The 17,643-nt window shown below is 40.3% G+C and overlaps 1 protein-coding gene across 1 annotated transcript in view; it reads right to left on the reverse strand.

The window, feature by feature from the left end:
- Nucleotides 1-17,643, reverse strand: part of LOC122804987 (unconventional myosin-X-like) — a 2,302,513-nt gene that overhangs the window by 266,405 nt on the left and 2,018,465 nt on the right. Inside the window, exons 25-26 of the mRNA XM_044075233.1 lie at nucleotides 13,138-13,231; nucleotides 10,953-11,008 (exon numbers count right to left, since the gene is read on the reverse strand). Coding sequence (XP_043931168.1) covers nucleotides 10,953-11,008; nucleotides 13,138-13,231 — 150 coding nt within the window. The remainder of the gene's footprint in view (nucleotides 1-10,952; nucleotides 11,009-13,137; nucleotides 13,232-17,643) is intronic.

Raw genomic sequence — 17,643 nt, forward strand, 5'->3', positions numbered from 1 at the left:
GCATAGTCTGATGCATCTTTCGTCAGAGTTTGGGTGGCAGGGGGTAGAATGAATGACAGTCCATTGATTTGGCGACAGGCCTCTGCCCACCAAAGGAACTCCTATTGGAGGCAAGGAATGAGAGGAATCATTGTTTCCAGGCAGTGACAATGTTGACTCCATAAGCTTTTTAGGTACCATTGAAGTTTCCTCATATGCAGTCTTGCATATGGAATGAGTAGAATGCAGGATGCCATGAACCCCAAAGCCTGCAGAATTTGTCTTACAGATAGCTGGGTTTTTGTGACCACTTGTTTGAAGTATGTTATCAATTGAACTTGTTTGTCTGGCGTGAGGTAAGCCATCACAGTTGTATTCAAACTTGCACCCAGGAATGTAATTATTTGAGAGGGTACCCGTTGTGATTTCTTTTTGTTTATGGTGTACCCTAGGAATGTTAGAAGCCTTTTTACAAATGCCAGATGTTGCAGAAGAGTGTCCTTGTCCTCTGTCTGAATTAGACAATTGTCCAGATAAGGATAAATTTGAATGTTTCTTTGTCTGCAAAATGCAATTACTGGTGCCAGGCACTTTGTGAAGGCCCTGGGCGCAGTAGATAAGCCAAAGGGCAGAGCAGAGAACTGGTAATGCAAACAGCCTGCTTTGAAGCAGAGGTATCTTCTGCAAGATTTCCCGATTGGGATATGCAGGTAAGCCTCTTTTAAGTCTAGAGTTACCAACCAGGCATTCTTGCCTAGCATTGGCAGTAGCTGTTGTAGAGTCAGCATCTTGAATTTTGGAATGTCCAGGAAAGTATTTAGAATGGATAAGTCCAGAATTGGATGTCATGATTTGGTTTTATTAAAATTAGTTTCCATTTTATAATCTCATACTTCATTTGTTTTCGCCTCACAGTAAGACGTCCTGTTCGATTCTCAGCTAGAGCGTCTTCTGTGTGGAGACATGCGTGAATGGGCGTACCTTCATTGAAGGTTGTGCATCAGGGCTTGCAACTCGGCACGTAAAAATCTACTGCCAATCATTAGCGGACCGGAGTTCCGCTGTGGCAACCCCTAACCGGTAAAAGCCGAAAGACACAACAACAACTTTATTTGTTTTAACGTTGCATTCACAGATATAACACTGCAATGGCTCCAGTCACATGCCAAAAACCACATGATCATCATAGTGCTGGTTATCACACAGGTGTGACTGACAGTAACATAATACATCTCGTAAAAGGTGCATTTGGCTGTCATTTAAACAATGGAGCAGCACATGAGTAGGGCATGTTCACAGGGCTAGATAAAAGTAAAGATAAGTACACAAATTACTTAGGACAGCTTTCTATATGCATAGTACACCTTCACAAGAAATAGTTATAAGCAGATGTGGTGATAATGGGATGGAGTTTCCAAAGACATCAAGATCATACGGCCTAACAGGATGTGTGAAACAGTTTTTCATGTATGAATGAGTTCTACACATTTAAAGGGCTGTGCACCTTTGAAAGTAAAAAAGGATCTGAAGCATCTCATCCAGACTATTAATTTTCTCTTCTGGACAAGCTGGCATAACAATTTCTCTCTGTTAGAATTTATTTTAGTAATAATCTCAAATTCCTTTCACATTTGCATATTTTAACTCTACAATTCAAATGTTATACTGTCCACTCTCGCATTGTGGAATTTTGCAGTGTATATCCATATTATACATTTCAATTAATTACTTTTGTCAGTTGGGGTAGGGCACAGAGCCACAGGGACCCTTTTCAGAGTCAGCCCAGAAGCACTGTCTAGTTAAATGATTTGTTCAGATTCACACAGTAGGCAAATTGAGGCTAACTGATTCCTAACTTGGGAGTATGGGAAGCAGCTCATTATAAATGGCATCCAACGTTTGATGTACAAACCTAAGAGACACATTGTAAATGGAACAGTATTGTGTCCAGTATTAATAATCCTACCTTTTCTAACAAACAATAAATAGATATTTCAACCTAAGCTAAAAGGTAGCTAGGGCAGCTGAAATGATACAACTGTACACTATTCACTTTATAGAGTTCTTTAAACAAACCAGAAAAAAATCATACATTTCTAGCCTAACACTTTGCCCAAATTCCATACTGTTCTGAGCACTGTAACCTGTAAAACTGAGTTATTTTACCCCTAAAATATTTCTCCTTTTTATATAATGTACAACTGCAGTAAGGTGCAACTCTGCATTTTTGTTCTGTTTCTTGAGGATAGTGACTGGCAGCATAAGCCATAGGGAGACAAAACAGACTGCTTTAAAGCTAGTCATGTGACAATGTAACGGTTAGAACTCCTTCCTCTGAAAAATCTGGTTGAGGTTGTGTTGGGGATACATCATAAGTAAACAAGGATGACACGCCTGTAACACTGATGCACAAATTGCTCTGCTATTCATAACAGGACAAGTGGTGTGAAATACTTTGTCAGGTAACAGCTGGACAGCTTAAAAGTGGAGCAGGTGTTAGCAGGTTAGACCTGTTTGGTGAATGAGGTGGCTTTCATATTTCTGCAGAGCACAGCCCTCACTCACTCCTACACTGTCTGAACTCAGTGGCTATCACTGCATTTTCCTGATACTAAACAAATTACAAACAGCACAGACAGATAATTACAGATCATACCCTTTTTCACTCGTGTGTGTGTGTGTGTGTGTGTGTGTGTGTGTGTGTGTGTGCTTGTGCCTTCTGAGGAAGGTTGGGTGCTGGGCTGGAAACTTGTTACTGTAAAACTCTATTGCCACTTGCTCTGCAGACCAATGATCCACTGTGGTGACCACTAACAAGGAGAAGTTTACTTCATTCATTGCAAAATTGCTCATTTTATGACAGATTAGTAAGGACTGCAGGCAATTAATGCCAGACATTTTAGTTACAGAATTTGTATCCATTAGATAACATGTCACTACAAACCCTCTTACTGTGTTAATGTCATATACAAATTGTAGCCAGTGCTCATTACAATTTGATGCCTTCTTCCCCAATCAGGCAAGAGGCTGAGAGATCCTAATACCTTGTCATAACACACTGTTCCAAAAATCTGCCAGACTCCGGGGAAACCCACTTCACGGCAGTCATATCACTGGCAGGAGTTGTTCATGAAATGTGTCTGATCAGACAGATTCAAATACCCTTTGGCTCAGGTCCATCACCTAACATTTTTTTTAAATAGCTGGAATGATGCAATGTTTTGCAAGTCAAATTAATACCATGGGTTGTTTCTGCCTTTATCTTTTTGTATTCTGGCCATGCCATTATACTCTACCCAGTAGCGACCATAATATGAGATATGTCAAGATTTCAGTTTTAAAAATATTAACTGGGGGATGTCATTTTGTGAATAAAAAAGTCACAAACTAATTTCAGTGTGGTTTCCTCAGAAGTAATCTATGTATAGTGAAATGTGACACTCTACAATAAGTATAATACAAAGTATTTTAATTAAATGTTTTTCAATGCTTCTGTAGGAAAAAAAAAAAAAAACAACTGCCATTATGGACAGGCCCCCAAAGCTGGTAACATCTATGAACTTACAAAAGCACTGCCAAACAAACCCAGCTGGTTCTAGGAATGAAAACTTTTGAATTCTGATTAACAGAAGATAATGTCAAGGTCCCAAAAGTGCAGCTCTGTGTGTGTGTGTGTGTGTGTGTGTGTGTGTGTGTGTGTGTGTGTGTGTGTGTGTGTGTGTGTGTGTGTGTGTTCATGTACACCTACGTGCTGGGTAAAGCAAGTAAGAAATGACATGAAATACAACAAATTAAAAATGTACATTCAATCTGATGACTGTAGTAGACAATCTGTAGTACTTATAAAGGTGTAAATATTGACAATTGCACTGGTAATGAGAAAATGTGGACACTGTAGCATATTATCACAAAATGTAACACAGAATACTTTAATATAGAAAATACATAAACAGTCTAAATTCCCTGTAACCAAAAGCATGACATCATTGCTCTTCAGCCTGTTAAGTGGCCATAACCTTTATGGAATGCTTCTTAATTCCTGCTTATGAACAATGGCAAAAGACTTCTTACAAGTCAGATGAATGCAATAAAAAGTGGACCTACCCTATACTGACACAAACACAAAGCTTCACAATATTCACTAAGGACGGTACTACCCCATAACTAGGCACTACCAGACTTGTGGGAGGCCATATTTATGATCAGCGTGGAAGTTATTTTCTGAATATTTTTCTCTCCGCTACTTGCTATTCATATGCTCTTCCTTATCCCATATTTTTCCAGAAGAGAGGCTATAATTCAAATGGATGTTAGGGATTTTCTGCTTACTTTACTCCTCCCCACCTCTGAGCTAGCCTGGGTTGCAGTGAGATCTTTATCCCTCTGTGTTGCAAAGCTGGCAGGACAAGCATGGAAGAGAGCACAAACTTTCTGGGGAAAGATATTAAAGTATTTGTGTACAATAATTCAGTGGCAGAGTGGTCATGGTTTAGGAATGAATCTGGATGGAGACGTACAGGGAACCAAATTAAGTAAATAATAGGATGTTTCCTCACTGGAGGACTGTTTTGGATTTGCACTATGTAGCTTAATTAGAGGGATAACACATCCAGGAGATGGCATGACAGACACACACTATCTGCCCGATATGAAAGTATGTGGGTGGGTGGGAAGTGTACTGAAAATCAATACATGTCATGCCATCTAGGAATAGGTCATCCACTCAGGAACACATCTCCATCAAACATTTCACAATCCCTGCCATTTGTTTTAAGTAACAGGGGATGACTCCCTGAGAAATAAGGTATAATATGGTAAACAGCAACAACTGGGATCAGCCAGTAAAGAGTTATAGGAAGGAATCTCCAGTGCGCAAAGGATAAGGAAAGGCCAAGATTACAAGATAGGCTGGCTAGGGAATGGGGCTGATGTATTAAAAAATGGAAGTACCTATGAACTACTAGCAATATATATTTATAGTAACTTTATTTAACATGGAAATTATCAGTCTGTCTTACTACACCACTCATGATGCAAAAATGGAATAAATGAATAAAGAAACAAATCCAAGATGGCTGCTCAACTGATTTACCAAGACAGAGTAAAACTGCACTTGGCAAACAAACAGCAAAGCTACAATGTTACTTTAGGTTGGCTTACTGGTGTGAAGACCTAGTGTCTTTCCTGTACTGCTAGCTACTCGGCACAAGAGCCATAGAAGCTGGAATTCCATGTGAAGTAATCAGTGTCTTTAAATGCCCTTGAGGGCTCTACCTTTATTCATGCTGACAGCAGACCAAGCCACAGATTCACAGCAATCTCCTTTAGTGACTAGTCTGAAGAAGGCAGAGCAGGCTCTGAAGTGACCTTCTTAGAGATAATCAGCCTCACAAAAAAGGTGGTACAGATGGGCTAACCTTCAGAGATGGCACGTCTTCTCTTAGTTGGAGAAAAAGAAACAGCTGTCTAAATGCCTTCTTCTATACATGTAAATTAAAGGTGGCCTCCAATGATGCCAGTGATGCAGGAAATGGATATCGTTGGCATGTGTGTGTGTGTGTGTGTGTGTGTGTGTGTATGTGTGTATATATCAATAAAGATGTCAGCTTGTCATGTTGTCTGTATATAAAAAAAGATGTCCGCTTCATCTTTGGACAAGAGTAGTAACAAAGATGAGTTAAGATTTCAGCATTGTTATAGAAGATGACAAGTAATTTATTGGAAAAGATAAATCAAATGCATTTAGTGAGACACTGAAGCAATACATAAAGTACAATGACAGGCTAAAAAGAAAAGAAGCAGCTTTAAGTAATTATTCAGAACTGATAAAACTGCATAAATCAGACACTAAAATGAAGGAAAGACTTGCTGAAAACAATGCTGCTCAAAAATACTAGATTTAGAAGACAAGGCATGCAAAGAAAACACAAAGCTTTCGACTATACCAGAGAAACTAGATGAAACAGATTGCATTAACTTGATGATGGTACAAGTAAGTAACAGGACTGAAAGGACATACCATTGGTTTGTGCCAAACTCGGCCATGAGAAGGTAGCCAAGACCTGTACTAGCAAAGATAAAAGTTATACCAGCAGAAATATCTGCTCCTGACAAAACTGTGGAAGAAGGGAAAAATTTAAAATTAGGGACACCAGAGTGTTTATGGAAAATTAATATTAACTGTACATCAGGCAAAAGAGAAGCAAGTTTATCCCTGCAATCAGAGGCTGTCAGGAGAATGGTTTAAGACTGAAGCTGCTATATCCAGCTGTTTTTTGAATATTTTTTCCTGGAGGGTCAAAAGACATTTTTGGATGCAGAACAGGCAAAGGAGGAAATAAAAAGTTTGTTCAGCAACACTGAGTCAGGGTTTGAAACAGAGATGTAAAATGCATTTGCAGGAAGTTGCATTCCAGGCAGCCTTAGTACTCGTATGGTAAACATAATTGTACAATTTAGTTTATTCATTTAAGGGTAGCCAGTGCATTTTTTCTTGAGGATAAAAATCCATTAATTGAGTGCATGGAAGCTGTTTTCAAATATGGGAGCAAAATACAGACTGAGCAAGGACAGAACATATCTGTGCAAGTAGGAACACAGGTGATAGCACACACTTCCAGCATGACTAAACTTAACTTTTGAAAAGGTACAAGCTTGTAGGTGTAGCTGTCTGTCTAGAGCAATGGGGTTTCCAAATCTATTTATTTAATTAATTGTTTTCTGCCTGTTTTTATTGATACAAAAGTATGTGAAAATGTGACATGGGATCAAACTTGAGAAATGGGAAGCAGTGAAAGACTGCATAGAATTAGACTGTTAAGCATTAACGTGTGTGTGTGTGTGTGTGTGTGTGTGTGTGTGTGTGTGTGTGTGTGTGTACTCGCACACTGGAAACAATTCCAAAAGAACCATCAAGCCTTCCTTACTAATTTTGTTTTAAAGAACCATCTTTATTAAATCACGTATGACATAGGCAACCTAATAATGTTTATATAAATGAAAATAAACCATGCCAAAAGAATTTCAGTTGCATACATTATATATTACAAACCATGATGACCCAACTGTAGCTGCAAATATTGTATATCACTTATCCAGTCATTGTTGGTCAAACATTACATAGCTCATTCAAATCCTGCGTTCTTTTAAAAATTGTTCCTCTAAATTTGCCTTACCAATTTTATCATAGATCATCAATGACAAAAGTAAAGACAAAAAGCAAATAAAAATATTGAATTATATTAAGTGTAGGATGCAAAAATTAGCAACATTATAGGACACATTTGAGTATATATGAGCTTGAATTTTGGCAAGCAGAGGACATTGTAATGGATATTCAGCACAGTATCAGAGACAAAGGGGTAGTGGATAATAATATTGACTGTGAGAGGGGCTCCAATGATGATAGGAGAGAGAGAGAGAGAGAGAAAACAAAATACAGTAATAGCACATGTATGGTAATTACAGGTTTACTGGCAGGGAAGGAATATTACACTGGCATGTACTTGCATTCCATCTAAAACTACTGTCAGGGGAGCTTAAGACAAATTGGGGAGACAGTTTTCAACAAGGAATATTGTTTATCGGCGAGGAATGGAATGTCTTTTACAATAATAAAGACTTACCCAGAGGACCTAGAAAGGTAAACGCTTCAAAAGACTGTAGAGTTCTGAAGTATATCAGAATATTTGGAATCAAAGATGTGAATTTATATATTGCACATGGGACAAAAGCTAGGCAATAATGGATAGAAATTACATTTCACAGGAGCAATGGTATTTAACTGAAAGCATTGAAACACATCCAATAACCATTTCAGACTACACTCAAATAAAGAACATGAAAAATATCCAGGGAGATAAGCAAAAATGAGACATTGGCACTTTCCTTTTTTATAAAAAGAGAGAAGAATTTAAGGAATGGCTAGTGCAAGTGATTCGAGCGTTATTAGGAAAGCTAAACACTACTTCAGAAGGGATTACACAGGAGTTGGGAAAATGAAATGTAGTTTAAAATATGGAAGAAATAAGAGAGAGAGATCTGGCAAGAAGTAAGAGGAATTATGTGGAGGGGTAAGCTAGAGGTTAAAGTATTGCAGAAGGGGAATCTTGCAGAACAAGATGAGGGGCAATTATGGAGTACTAGAGGGAAAATAAAGAAATGTATTGATAATATGCAGGAGTTTAAAAAGTTTGCTGTTAAGCAAGTATATTTTAATAGCTCCAGAGCACAATCTCTTAGCATGATCTAAGCAGTAGAAAGGGTTGTGGCAAAATGCAGGCAGCCTACAACCTCTCTGTGAGAATCACTGTGAAATCCTAGAAAAAGACAAATGACTATTCATAAAGGAAGATCTAAGCTACTTTCAGGACCCAGACTTTACAACCTATTCCAACTCCACACACTTACTCTCCTTGCAGCTAGGCTTCATGAAGAAATCTCCTCATACAACCTGAGACACTACTCACAAACCATATCAACTCTCACTACTCCTAGAACCAAACTTCACAGAACTGTACATGATTTCTCCTCTCAGGCACCCACTCTTTGGCATCAACATTAAGGAAATCAACACTTATTCCAAATTCAGAATGCAACTGAAAAAGCACTTCAAGCCAAATGCCCCTGCTTCCACACAGGACATATCACCTAATCTGTTTCCTTTCCATGTCTCTTCTCTGTCAAGATTAACTGAAGATTGAGCCACTTTAGAAACTAATATACATATTGTACATGTGATGTCCTTCCTCTGGGCCAGTAACCAAGGAGCCTCAATCCTCATCAACTGACACCAGTGAGGGACATTCACTTTGAAAAAAAATGGATGCACACAGTATTTCCAGATGCAGCTCTCTGCACCAAGCACAATTTCCCTTAACAGCACACAGAGAACACACTCCTGTCCTGGGGCTGCCCTTTCTCTCTCCATGCCCCAATTTAGACCTCACACTGCCCACAGCTGTAGAGTTGAGTCCTCATCCGAATATTCCAAGCCAAGTCCTCCACCAACCTCTCTCTGAAACCATTTATTTGCATCACTACTCCAAGTAGATTTGATTTTTCACACACACACACACACACACACACACACACACACACACACACAAACACACGGGAAAGGCTGGCACAGATTTACCGGCTATGCCCCCTCTGCCAGATCATAAGGTAGATACTTCCACCAGAACACTCCAAAGCCAGCTACTCTAAGGCTCTTACAAGGATACCCAATTACAAAGAGTAAAATTAATGCTAACACAAATGGTAGCATTTGACCAAGGCTTTCAGGAGTGGCCAGAGTTTCACCAAATAAATATAAATACTCTCAAAGGTTAAGATATTCTCTAAAAATACCAGCTGCAATGAAAATTTTAAATATATTTAATGGTGAATCTTTCGGCTTTTCCCGGTTAGGGGTCGCCACAGCTGAACTCCAGTCCACTAATGATTGGCAGTAGATTTTTATGTACTGAGTTGCCAGCCCTAACGTACAACCTTCAACGAAGGTATGCCCATTCACGCATGTCTCCACACAGAAGACGCTTTAGCTGAGAATCGAACAGGCCAACGTCTTACTGTGAGACGACAACGCTACTGCAGCATAATAATAAATAATAAAAAAACACAAAATACTAAATATCTATTTACAATAAACACCAGAGTTTCAATCACATGAAATATTAAAAATAACACAGATGGACGGATACACATGGATACAGAAAAACAGTACTTAACTAGTCTCACTACATTTTACTGACTGACCTAGAGAATTACTAATCCCTGGTTACTTATTAAAGCAAGGCAAGATGAAGTGGGGTAAGTGGTTTACCTTGTCAGGTTTCAAAACACAGACTGCCCTGAGACTTCTGTCTCATCTAGTATTAAAACATAATTTCAGTGCTGGATTACACTGAGTTACATCACATACATCTGGTCATCTAACTTCTGGTTCCCACACCACTCCCCTTTACTAGAAACTGAACCAGAATCTAGCACATATGTGTCATAATATACACACAGAGAGCTTTGGTAAGATGTGTTATAACATTGGGAAGCTATAAAAGCATTTCAAAAACGTCCTCCCTTCCAGGGTAGCAATTAGCTCACCACTAAGGAAAATACTGTAGGATTCCTAGTCCTGGTTTTCACAGACATTTTGTCTCTGGCTGCAATCAGAACTGTAAGACACAATCTTTATGGCCTAATCCAGGTAATTTAATTTTAGACTACCTTTTCAAAGTAAGCTGGGCTGAGATTAACCTCTTCTCTTCCAGTATCCTCTGTTACAATATATTCATTTCAACAGTTACAGTCTGACATACAGGTGTATTTTTTTCTGTCGAGCAGGACACACTATTAATGTATTTTTAACACAAGCAACTTTACAAATACATTTTCAACACAAGCGTTTGTATAAATCAGTTTGATATACAAATGACATAATTCTTTACAAACTCCAGTTAGCTATGCTGGGATATGTTACAAATCCACTGCCCTACTTCTCCTGGAATAGCTGGCAATAACTTGCGTCATCACAGTACATTATACACTGCTTGATTGTACATTGTACTATGCTTGTTCACTGGAATGTATATGCACTTTTTTTCTATTTAATTAGTCTGAACTACTCTGTTACTGCTTGACATTTCTGTATTTCTTGTTTGTGAAATGTTTTGTATTTCACCTGGGTTAAGCCTGAAATTGTTCAATATTGATCAGTGCACTACCCCACTAAACATACAACACATATATAGGTATATTCCAGCATTATTACATCAATTTATTTCTACAGTGATGCAGTCCTCTTAGAAAAGTATACCATAAAGAGGTATTAGACATTTTTGGAAATTCTATGCAAATATGTATTAAGCTGCAGAACTCTATCCTGTATACAATGACATGAACAAATATATAGACACTTATACATAAACATAAATGAAAGTAGCAAAAATATTTATACAGTTATAGTTCTATACCTGTCAGGACTGTCTGAGGCACAAACAGAGTCAATGAGGCCCACATCAACTGTACCCTGCAAAGTAAAACAAGAACTTGTTGAAATATTTTAGCCTCCTACAGTTTCACAGTGATAATTACAAGTGATATGCTTAAATGTTTAAATGAGACAGGTGTGGACACGTAAGGAATGCATGTCAACTACTCTAAGCAGCTAATTTTAAGATTACAGTCAGCCACAAACAGCATGGAAATGATCCTTAAGTTTTTTTTTCACTATCTTAACAGCAAAGTAGTTACCAGGGGATATTCATAGATAAGCCCAAGACCAAACCACTCTGACTCCATGCACCTGCTGTAAAACATTCTTAGCCTAGTTTACCTGCTATCATTTCACCCAGACCCCATGCATTGTGAATGCCTGACTTTTTAAATCCACAATTATCTTGTTACAGTCAAAACCACCAAGAACAATAACCCTTGGTTTACAACATTTTAACATCTATCCATTTTCAATACCCACTTTATCGAACTTAAAGTTGTAGGGAACAGGAACCTAATTTGACACACAAGTATATGGCAGGAAACAATCCTTGTGACACTCCATTACATCATTTAAAAACATACACAAGCATAGCTCACTCACACCCAGGAGAAATTCTAAGGATTGTCAGTCCAGCAAACCTACAAGCTTTGGGATTTTTCACCTTATTTACAAGTTACTCAACATTTCTTCCACTACAGCTATTAAAACCTAAAAAAATACAGACACTGTCAAAACAGAAAATGTGGCTTTTTGTTCATAAAAGTGTCATAAGGACTTTCTAATACTTTTTACAGTGAATAATAATGCCATTTGATTTATTGCTTCGTGTACACATTCCAAGTATTCAGTTGCTTTCTAGCACAAAATATGACAACCAAAGAACTTCCCTAAGCAACTGCACTGTCTTTTAACAGAGGAAACAAATAACAAGACTCTTCTTAAAGTGAGATTCTATGACCCAGTCAAATTCAAGTTCCTTAGACAGAAGCACTGTATCCCTTAGTCTCAGCTAAATTGCACCTACACCTTTGCTTTCTTTCATTTTTTTTCTTCAGGGTCTTTACATTTTGCAGGAGGACACATCGGCTTACTATCCATGATTTTTTTTCAAAGGAACCTACAATCCCAAACTGGACATATAAAGGATCAGTCCATAGTGCATTACTGTTTGGTATTCTTACTGCACAAAATACAAATCAAGAAATCCTATAAGGGATCAAGACATACTGATGGATGTTTAATATTGGGTAATATTGCCAAGAGTGTTTCAGGACTGCCCAACAAGCTTACCGAGTGGAGACATTACTAAATATGAAAAGACAATGTTTGGAAAATATATTCATTAGTTCATATGCGATATGCAATCGAGGACTAACAATCAAAGGTCTGTGTACTTAAAGATATAAACTTCAATCTGAGGGCCTCAAATTTTGTCAGAAAATATTTTGTGGTAATACATATAATCCTAAGGTTATCTCAAACTGATTACCAAAAACAATTCTTCTTCAAACAGGTCACCACAACTATTCAATCCTCCTACAGGTACATCTAGTAAAACCAATATTAAAATCTAATACACCCTTTTGCTTTTTTTTTTAACACTGCTATAAAGGTAACTAAGCTGTTGATCACTATAAAGGTTATAAGGGTTTTTCAGCAAAAGTATAAAAATAATAAAAGGGACTTGGACAACCACCTAAAAACCTCTGCAACTGTGTTTCTTGCAGAGAGGTTACTGACCTGAAAACTAAAGACAGACTACCCACAGGTAATCTACTCTTAAATGAGAGAACAAAAATAATGGTAACTGTTACAATGCAATATTCTTAAATTGTGGAATAAACTCCTCCTACACATAAGTCAAAGCAGTAATAATTTAATCTCTAAAATACAAGTAGACACTTTCATGGAAGACATTAAGTATAGATGGAAAGGAATAACTTTCATGATCATCACAAACCAGTAGGCCTAAGCCAGAATTTTAAGTATCACTCCTTTTTCAGCTGAGGAACAGTTTGCTAAAATGACCAGCTAGTCCTAACATCCCATCAGCTTTTACTACTCAAAAGTCTGACCTAGAGTTTTTAGAATAATCTCTCATTTTCTTTACCCCCCCAAGTAATCACTGTGATATTGCTCACCTTAGCTAGTCCACTTACCATTGCATTCTTTGGGTTAGCCTGTTCATCTCGCATTTCTCGTAGCTGTGCATCTGTAGCACTATGCACGCGACTCAGGACGTTGAACCAACCACTGAAACAATGTCGAGAAGGATAAAAATTGAACAGAATGGAGCAATAATGAAAATCAAGCAACCACATCTAAAAAAGGAGCTGCAGTTTAACATATTGTATTTCTTCATTTAATTCCACTGGATAACAAGCACTTTAAAACACCCAAACAGTTATTAGTTTATTTGAGCTGTTGAATGGATCTGTGAAGCAATCCAAACAGGACAATATCTGGCCACAATCTAAGCCATAAGAAAAGGATAAACTAGTGTGATCAGTTTAGACAATACAAACAAAGTTAGAAGTCAAAGTGGACCACAAAGGAGTAGATAACATACACACATCACAAGTAAATAACACATCTAATGTATGGTCTAGTATATGAGCACACTGATTACGCTCCAAAATATTTAAAAAAATGTTCACTATGCACTTTTCTGACATTAGAAAGGCAAAACCTATTATGACAGGGTATCTTGCAGCATCACAGAACAACAGTGGAAGCATTTGACAGTTTTAAAAGCTGTAAGTCATTTCATGCTGCTACAGAGAAAGAAACAACTGCTGTTTTTTGAACAGAGATACTTTGCTTATCCACTGACTATGCAGCAGTGCCAAGTATTTAACATCTTTCAGCTTTACGCTCAAACACTTTTTACTCTAAGTAGCAGCAGATTAAGACAGCTAAAGCTCCACATACTACAAAGAATTATAATCGGGTCTCTAATAATAACAATTTTCTAATGTGTTCTTCAAATGAATTAAAGTACTTCACATCTTGAGTGATGGAGACACATTAACAGACTAGTTGGGGTCAACGAATCAATCATAAAAAGAAGTTATGTACTCACCATAACGTTCCATCTGAGTAGGTACTTCATTTGTCTGCAACCTGTGGGTATCAGATATGACCTTGGATCCGAGCCGGCAGCTTTCCAAGCTACAAGATTCGAGCTCCTAGCCCCTCCCCCTACCCATAATCCCCTGCTACATGCTGTATTACCTCAGATCGATTTTTGCCCCATCACACAACTCATAACCTTGACAGAGGAATATACCAGATCTAACCTCCTGACAAGAGAATTTCAGGTGACCAGAGATCCCGACAAAGGTTCGGGGGATGGCAGGGGGGGGGGGGTCGGTTGCAGACAAATGAAGTACCTACTCAGATGGAATGTTATGGTGAGTACATAACTTCTTTATCTGAAGTAGTTACTTCATTTGCTCTGCAACCTGTGGGACAGAGTCCCCAGCTACCTAGGAAAAAACCTGGGTGGCCTTTACGGAAGGATATTCCGAAGCACCGCGGAGCCAAAGGAAGCCCTACCTCTCGAAATCATATCTAGTTTATAATGAGAAATGAACGTATGAGAAGAGGACCAGGTAGCTGCTGAACATATGTCGTCCAAGGGAACCCTGGACCAAAAGGCTGCTGAGGTGGCCATAGACCTTGTAGAATGAGCGTGAATTCCAATAGGAGCTGGTTTGCCTGAAGATATATACCTGTGAATAATGCACTGACAAATCCAATTTGCTACGGTCACTTTGGAAATGGCTCTACCCATGACTGATTTTGCAAAGGACACAAACAACTGGTCCTACTTGCAAAAATCCTTAGTCCTGTGCAAGTAAAAATGCAGTTGTCTGTGCACATCCAGTTTATGCAATTTGTATTCCCCTCTATTCTGAAAATTTGGGAAGAACACGGGTAAATTTATTAATTGATTGATATTTGACTCTGAAGCCACCTTAGGTAAGAAAGACGGGTTAGTCCTGAGGGACACACTATCCTTGTGAAAAATGAGGTAAGGGGGTTTCATACACAGTGCTTGAAGTTCTGAAACCCTCCTGGCCGAAGTAATAGCCACCAAAAAGGCCGTTTTCCAAGACAAGAATTTTAACGGAACCGAGGCCGCAGGCTCAAAGGGTGGACTTGTCAGGGCTTGTAAGACTAAAGTCAAATCCCATGGGGGTACCACAGCTTTCAAAGGCGGCTTCAAAAGAAAAATGCCCCGCAAGAAAGTTTTGCATAATTTTGTAGATGCCAAGGACCCTAAGCTATCTCCCACATGAAAATGGGAGATGGCTGCTAACTGCACCTTAACCGTAGAAGCACTTGCTCCCTGCCAAAAAATCAGCGACAGGAAGTCAAGGATAGTCGGAATAGGAACTGTAAATGGATCCAGGCCCTTGTCTTTAGCCCAGATGGAGAAACGTTTCCATTTACTATTGTAAATTTTCCTGGTAGCCAGCTTATGAACAGCGACCAGTATGGTCTTCACAGGAGATGAGATACTGGGAGTCCTAGCCATCAGTGGAACTGGATCAACCAAGCCGCAAGCTTGAGATACGCCAGGTTCGGGGTTTGGTATCCTGCAGGATGCGAGATCAGGTCTGGAATGGGATCCAGTATCCATGGAGGAGTCACACTGCAAGACCGCAGATAAGGAAACCAGATCTGGCGAGGCCAGAATGGGGCTATGAGGATAACTCTGCTCCCCAACTGACAGGCTTTCTGTATGAACTTTATCATAAGCGGGAGGGGGTGATAAGCATAAAGGAGACCGGGAGGCCAAGCATGAACTACAGCGTCTCTGGGATTTTCCCCTTCGGGGGGAAGTATTGCGAAGTACTCGCTGCATTTTGTGTTTAATGGAGAAGCAAAAAGATTGCAGCGAGGCCAACCCCATTTGCGGAAGATCTGCTTCGCAACAGATGGATTGAGACACCACTCGTACGGAGTGAGAATTACTCGACTCAGTTTGTCCACTAATATGTTGGACCGCCCCGGAATGTGCGTTGCTACCAGAAACTTGTTGGTGGATATCGCCCATTCCCAAACTCTCATAGCCTCTCGATTTATGTACCAGACTACTGACATGTTATCCATCTGGATTGCAATAGTTCCCATAGGGAGAAGGTCGTGGAGAGCTTGCAACGCTAGAAGCGCCACCCTCATCTCTAGGACATCGATATGCAAAGCGGTCTCTAGGGAAGTCCACGTGCCTTGGACGGTTCTGCCCGAACAATGGCCCCCCCCACCTGAGGCGAGAAGCATCTGTGGTCAACGTGGCTTGGGAAGGGGGAATCACAAAGGGTCTCCTCCCTTCCCTCAGTTCTCGTGCGTGGAGCCACCAAAGAAGGGAGTCCTTGCAAACTCTGCTCAGTGGTATCGGAGTGTTCAACGGGTGGAGTAATAGCAACCACTGAACTTGAAGGGTCCACTGCAATACCCTCATCCGTAGATGTGCATGAAGGGAGAGACGGATCGCCGCTACCATAGACCCTAGTGCCCTCAGGACTAACTCCACTGCTGGAGCAGGACTATGAAGAAGGGCTAGTACCTGAAACGACAAGCTGCTCAGCCTGTCTGACGTTAGAGTAGCTCGAGAGATACGGGTATCCAACCTGGCCCCTATGAACTCCAGGACCTGAATGGGGCAAAGAAAGGATTTCTGTAGATTCACTGAGATGCCTAAGCTCTGGGCAAGAGACAGAGCGCAATCTCTTGCCATGCAGAGCTGATGCCTGTTGGCGGCAGTAAGGAGCCAGTCGTCTAGGTACGGGAAGACCTGAATGCCCTGAAGTCTCAGGTGGGCTGCAACCACTGCTATGACTTTGGTGAACACCCTGGGGGCTGAGGTGAGGCCGAATGGAAGAACCCTGAACTGATAATGACTGGCTCCCAGCCGGAAGCGGAGAAACCTTCTGGACTGTCTGTCCATCAATATGTGGTAGTACGCATCCTTGAGGTCTATAGAGCACATCCAGTCGTTCTCCCGCAGAAAGGGGAGAATTGATTGGAGTGTGACCATCTGGAATTTTTCCTTGGGAATGAACAGGTTCAGAGCGGAAAGGTCTAGAATGGGTCTTGGGTCCCCCGTCTTCTTTGGCACCAAAAAGAACCTGGAGTAATATCCCAATCCGGACTGGTCTGGGGGGACGGGCTGGATGGCTCTTTTTTCTAGCAACTTCGATACTTCTGAAGCCGCTGCCTCCCTCTGATCGGGGGGTACATCGGGGAGGTGTCTGGTTGTGGGGGGAAGGTTTATGAAGGGGATGGAATAACCTCTGGATAGGATACGGAAAGCACCCATCGATCTGTCGTAATGGACTCCCAATTGGACAGGTGCTCCGTCAACTGCCCCCCGACTGCCTCCAGAGGGGGACAGCCGGGTAAGCCCTCAGGGCTGCTGTGTGGGTCTGTCCGAGAAAGCTTCACTAGACCCAAAGTTACGCGGTCCCCCTCTGCCTCTGGGCTGGCGCCCACCTTGTCCTCCTCTGCCTCTAGAGGACAAGGGGTCCGAAGCTGGATGGGACTGTTGAGACTTGCGGAACCACTTCTTCTTTTGTCCCCTCTGATTCCTTGAAAAGGATCGCTGGGGATTAGAGAAGCGGACTCAGATGGCAGACAGCGTCTTCCCGTCCTTCTCG

The sequence above is a fragment of the Protopterus annectens genome, chromosome 6.part0 (assembly GCF_019279795.1).
Source record: "Protopterus annectens isolate FY-2018-M chromosome 6.part0, PAN1.0, whole genome shotgun sequence".
NCBI classification, from domain to species: domain Eukaryota; kingdom Metazoa; phylum Chordata; order Ceratodontiformes; family Protopteridae; genus Protopterus; species Protopterus annectens.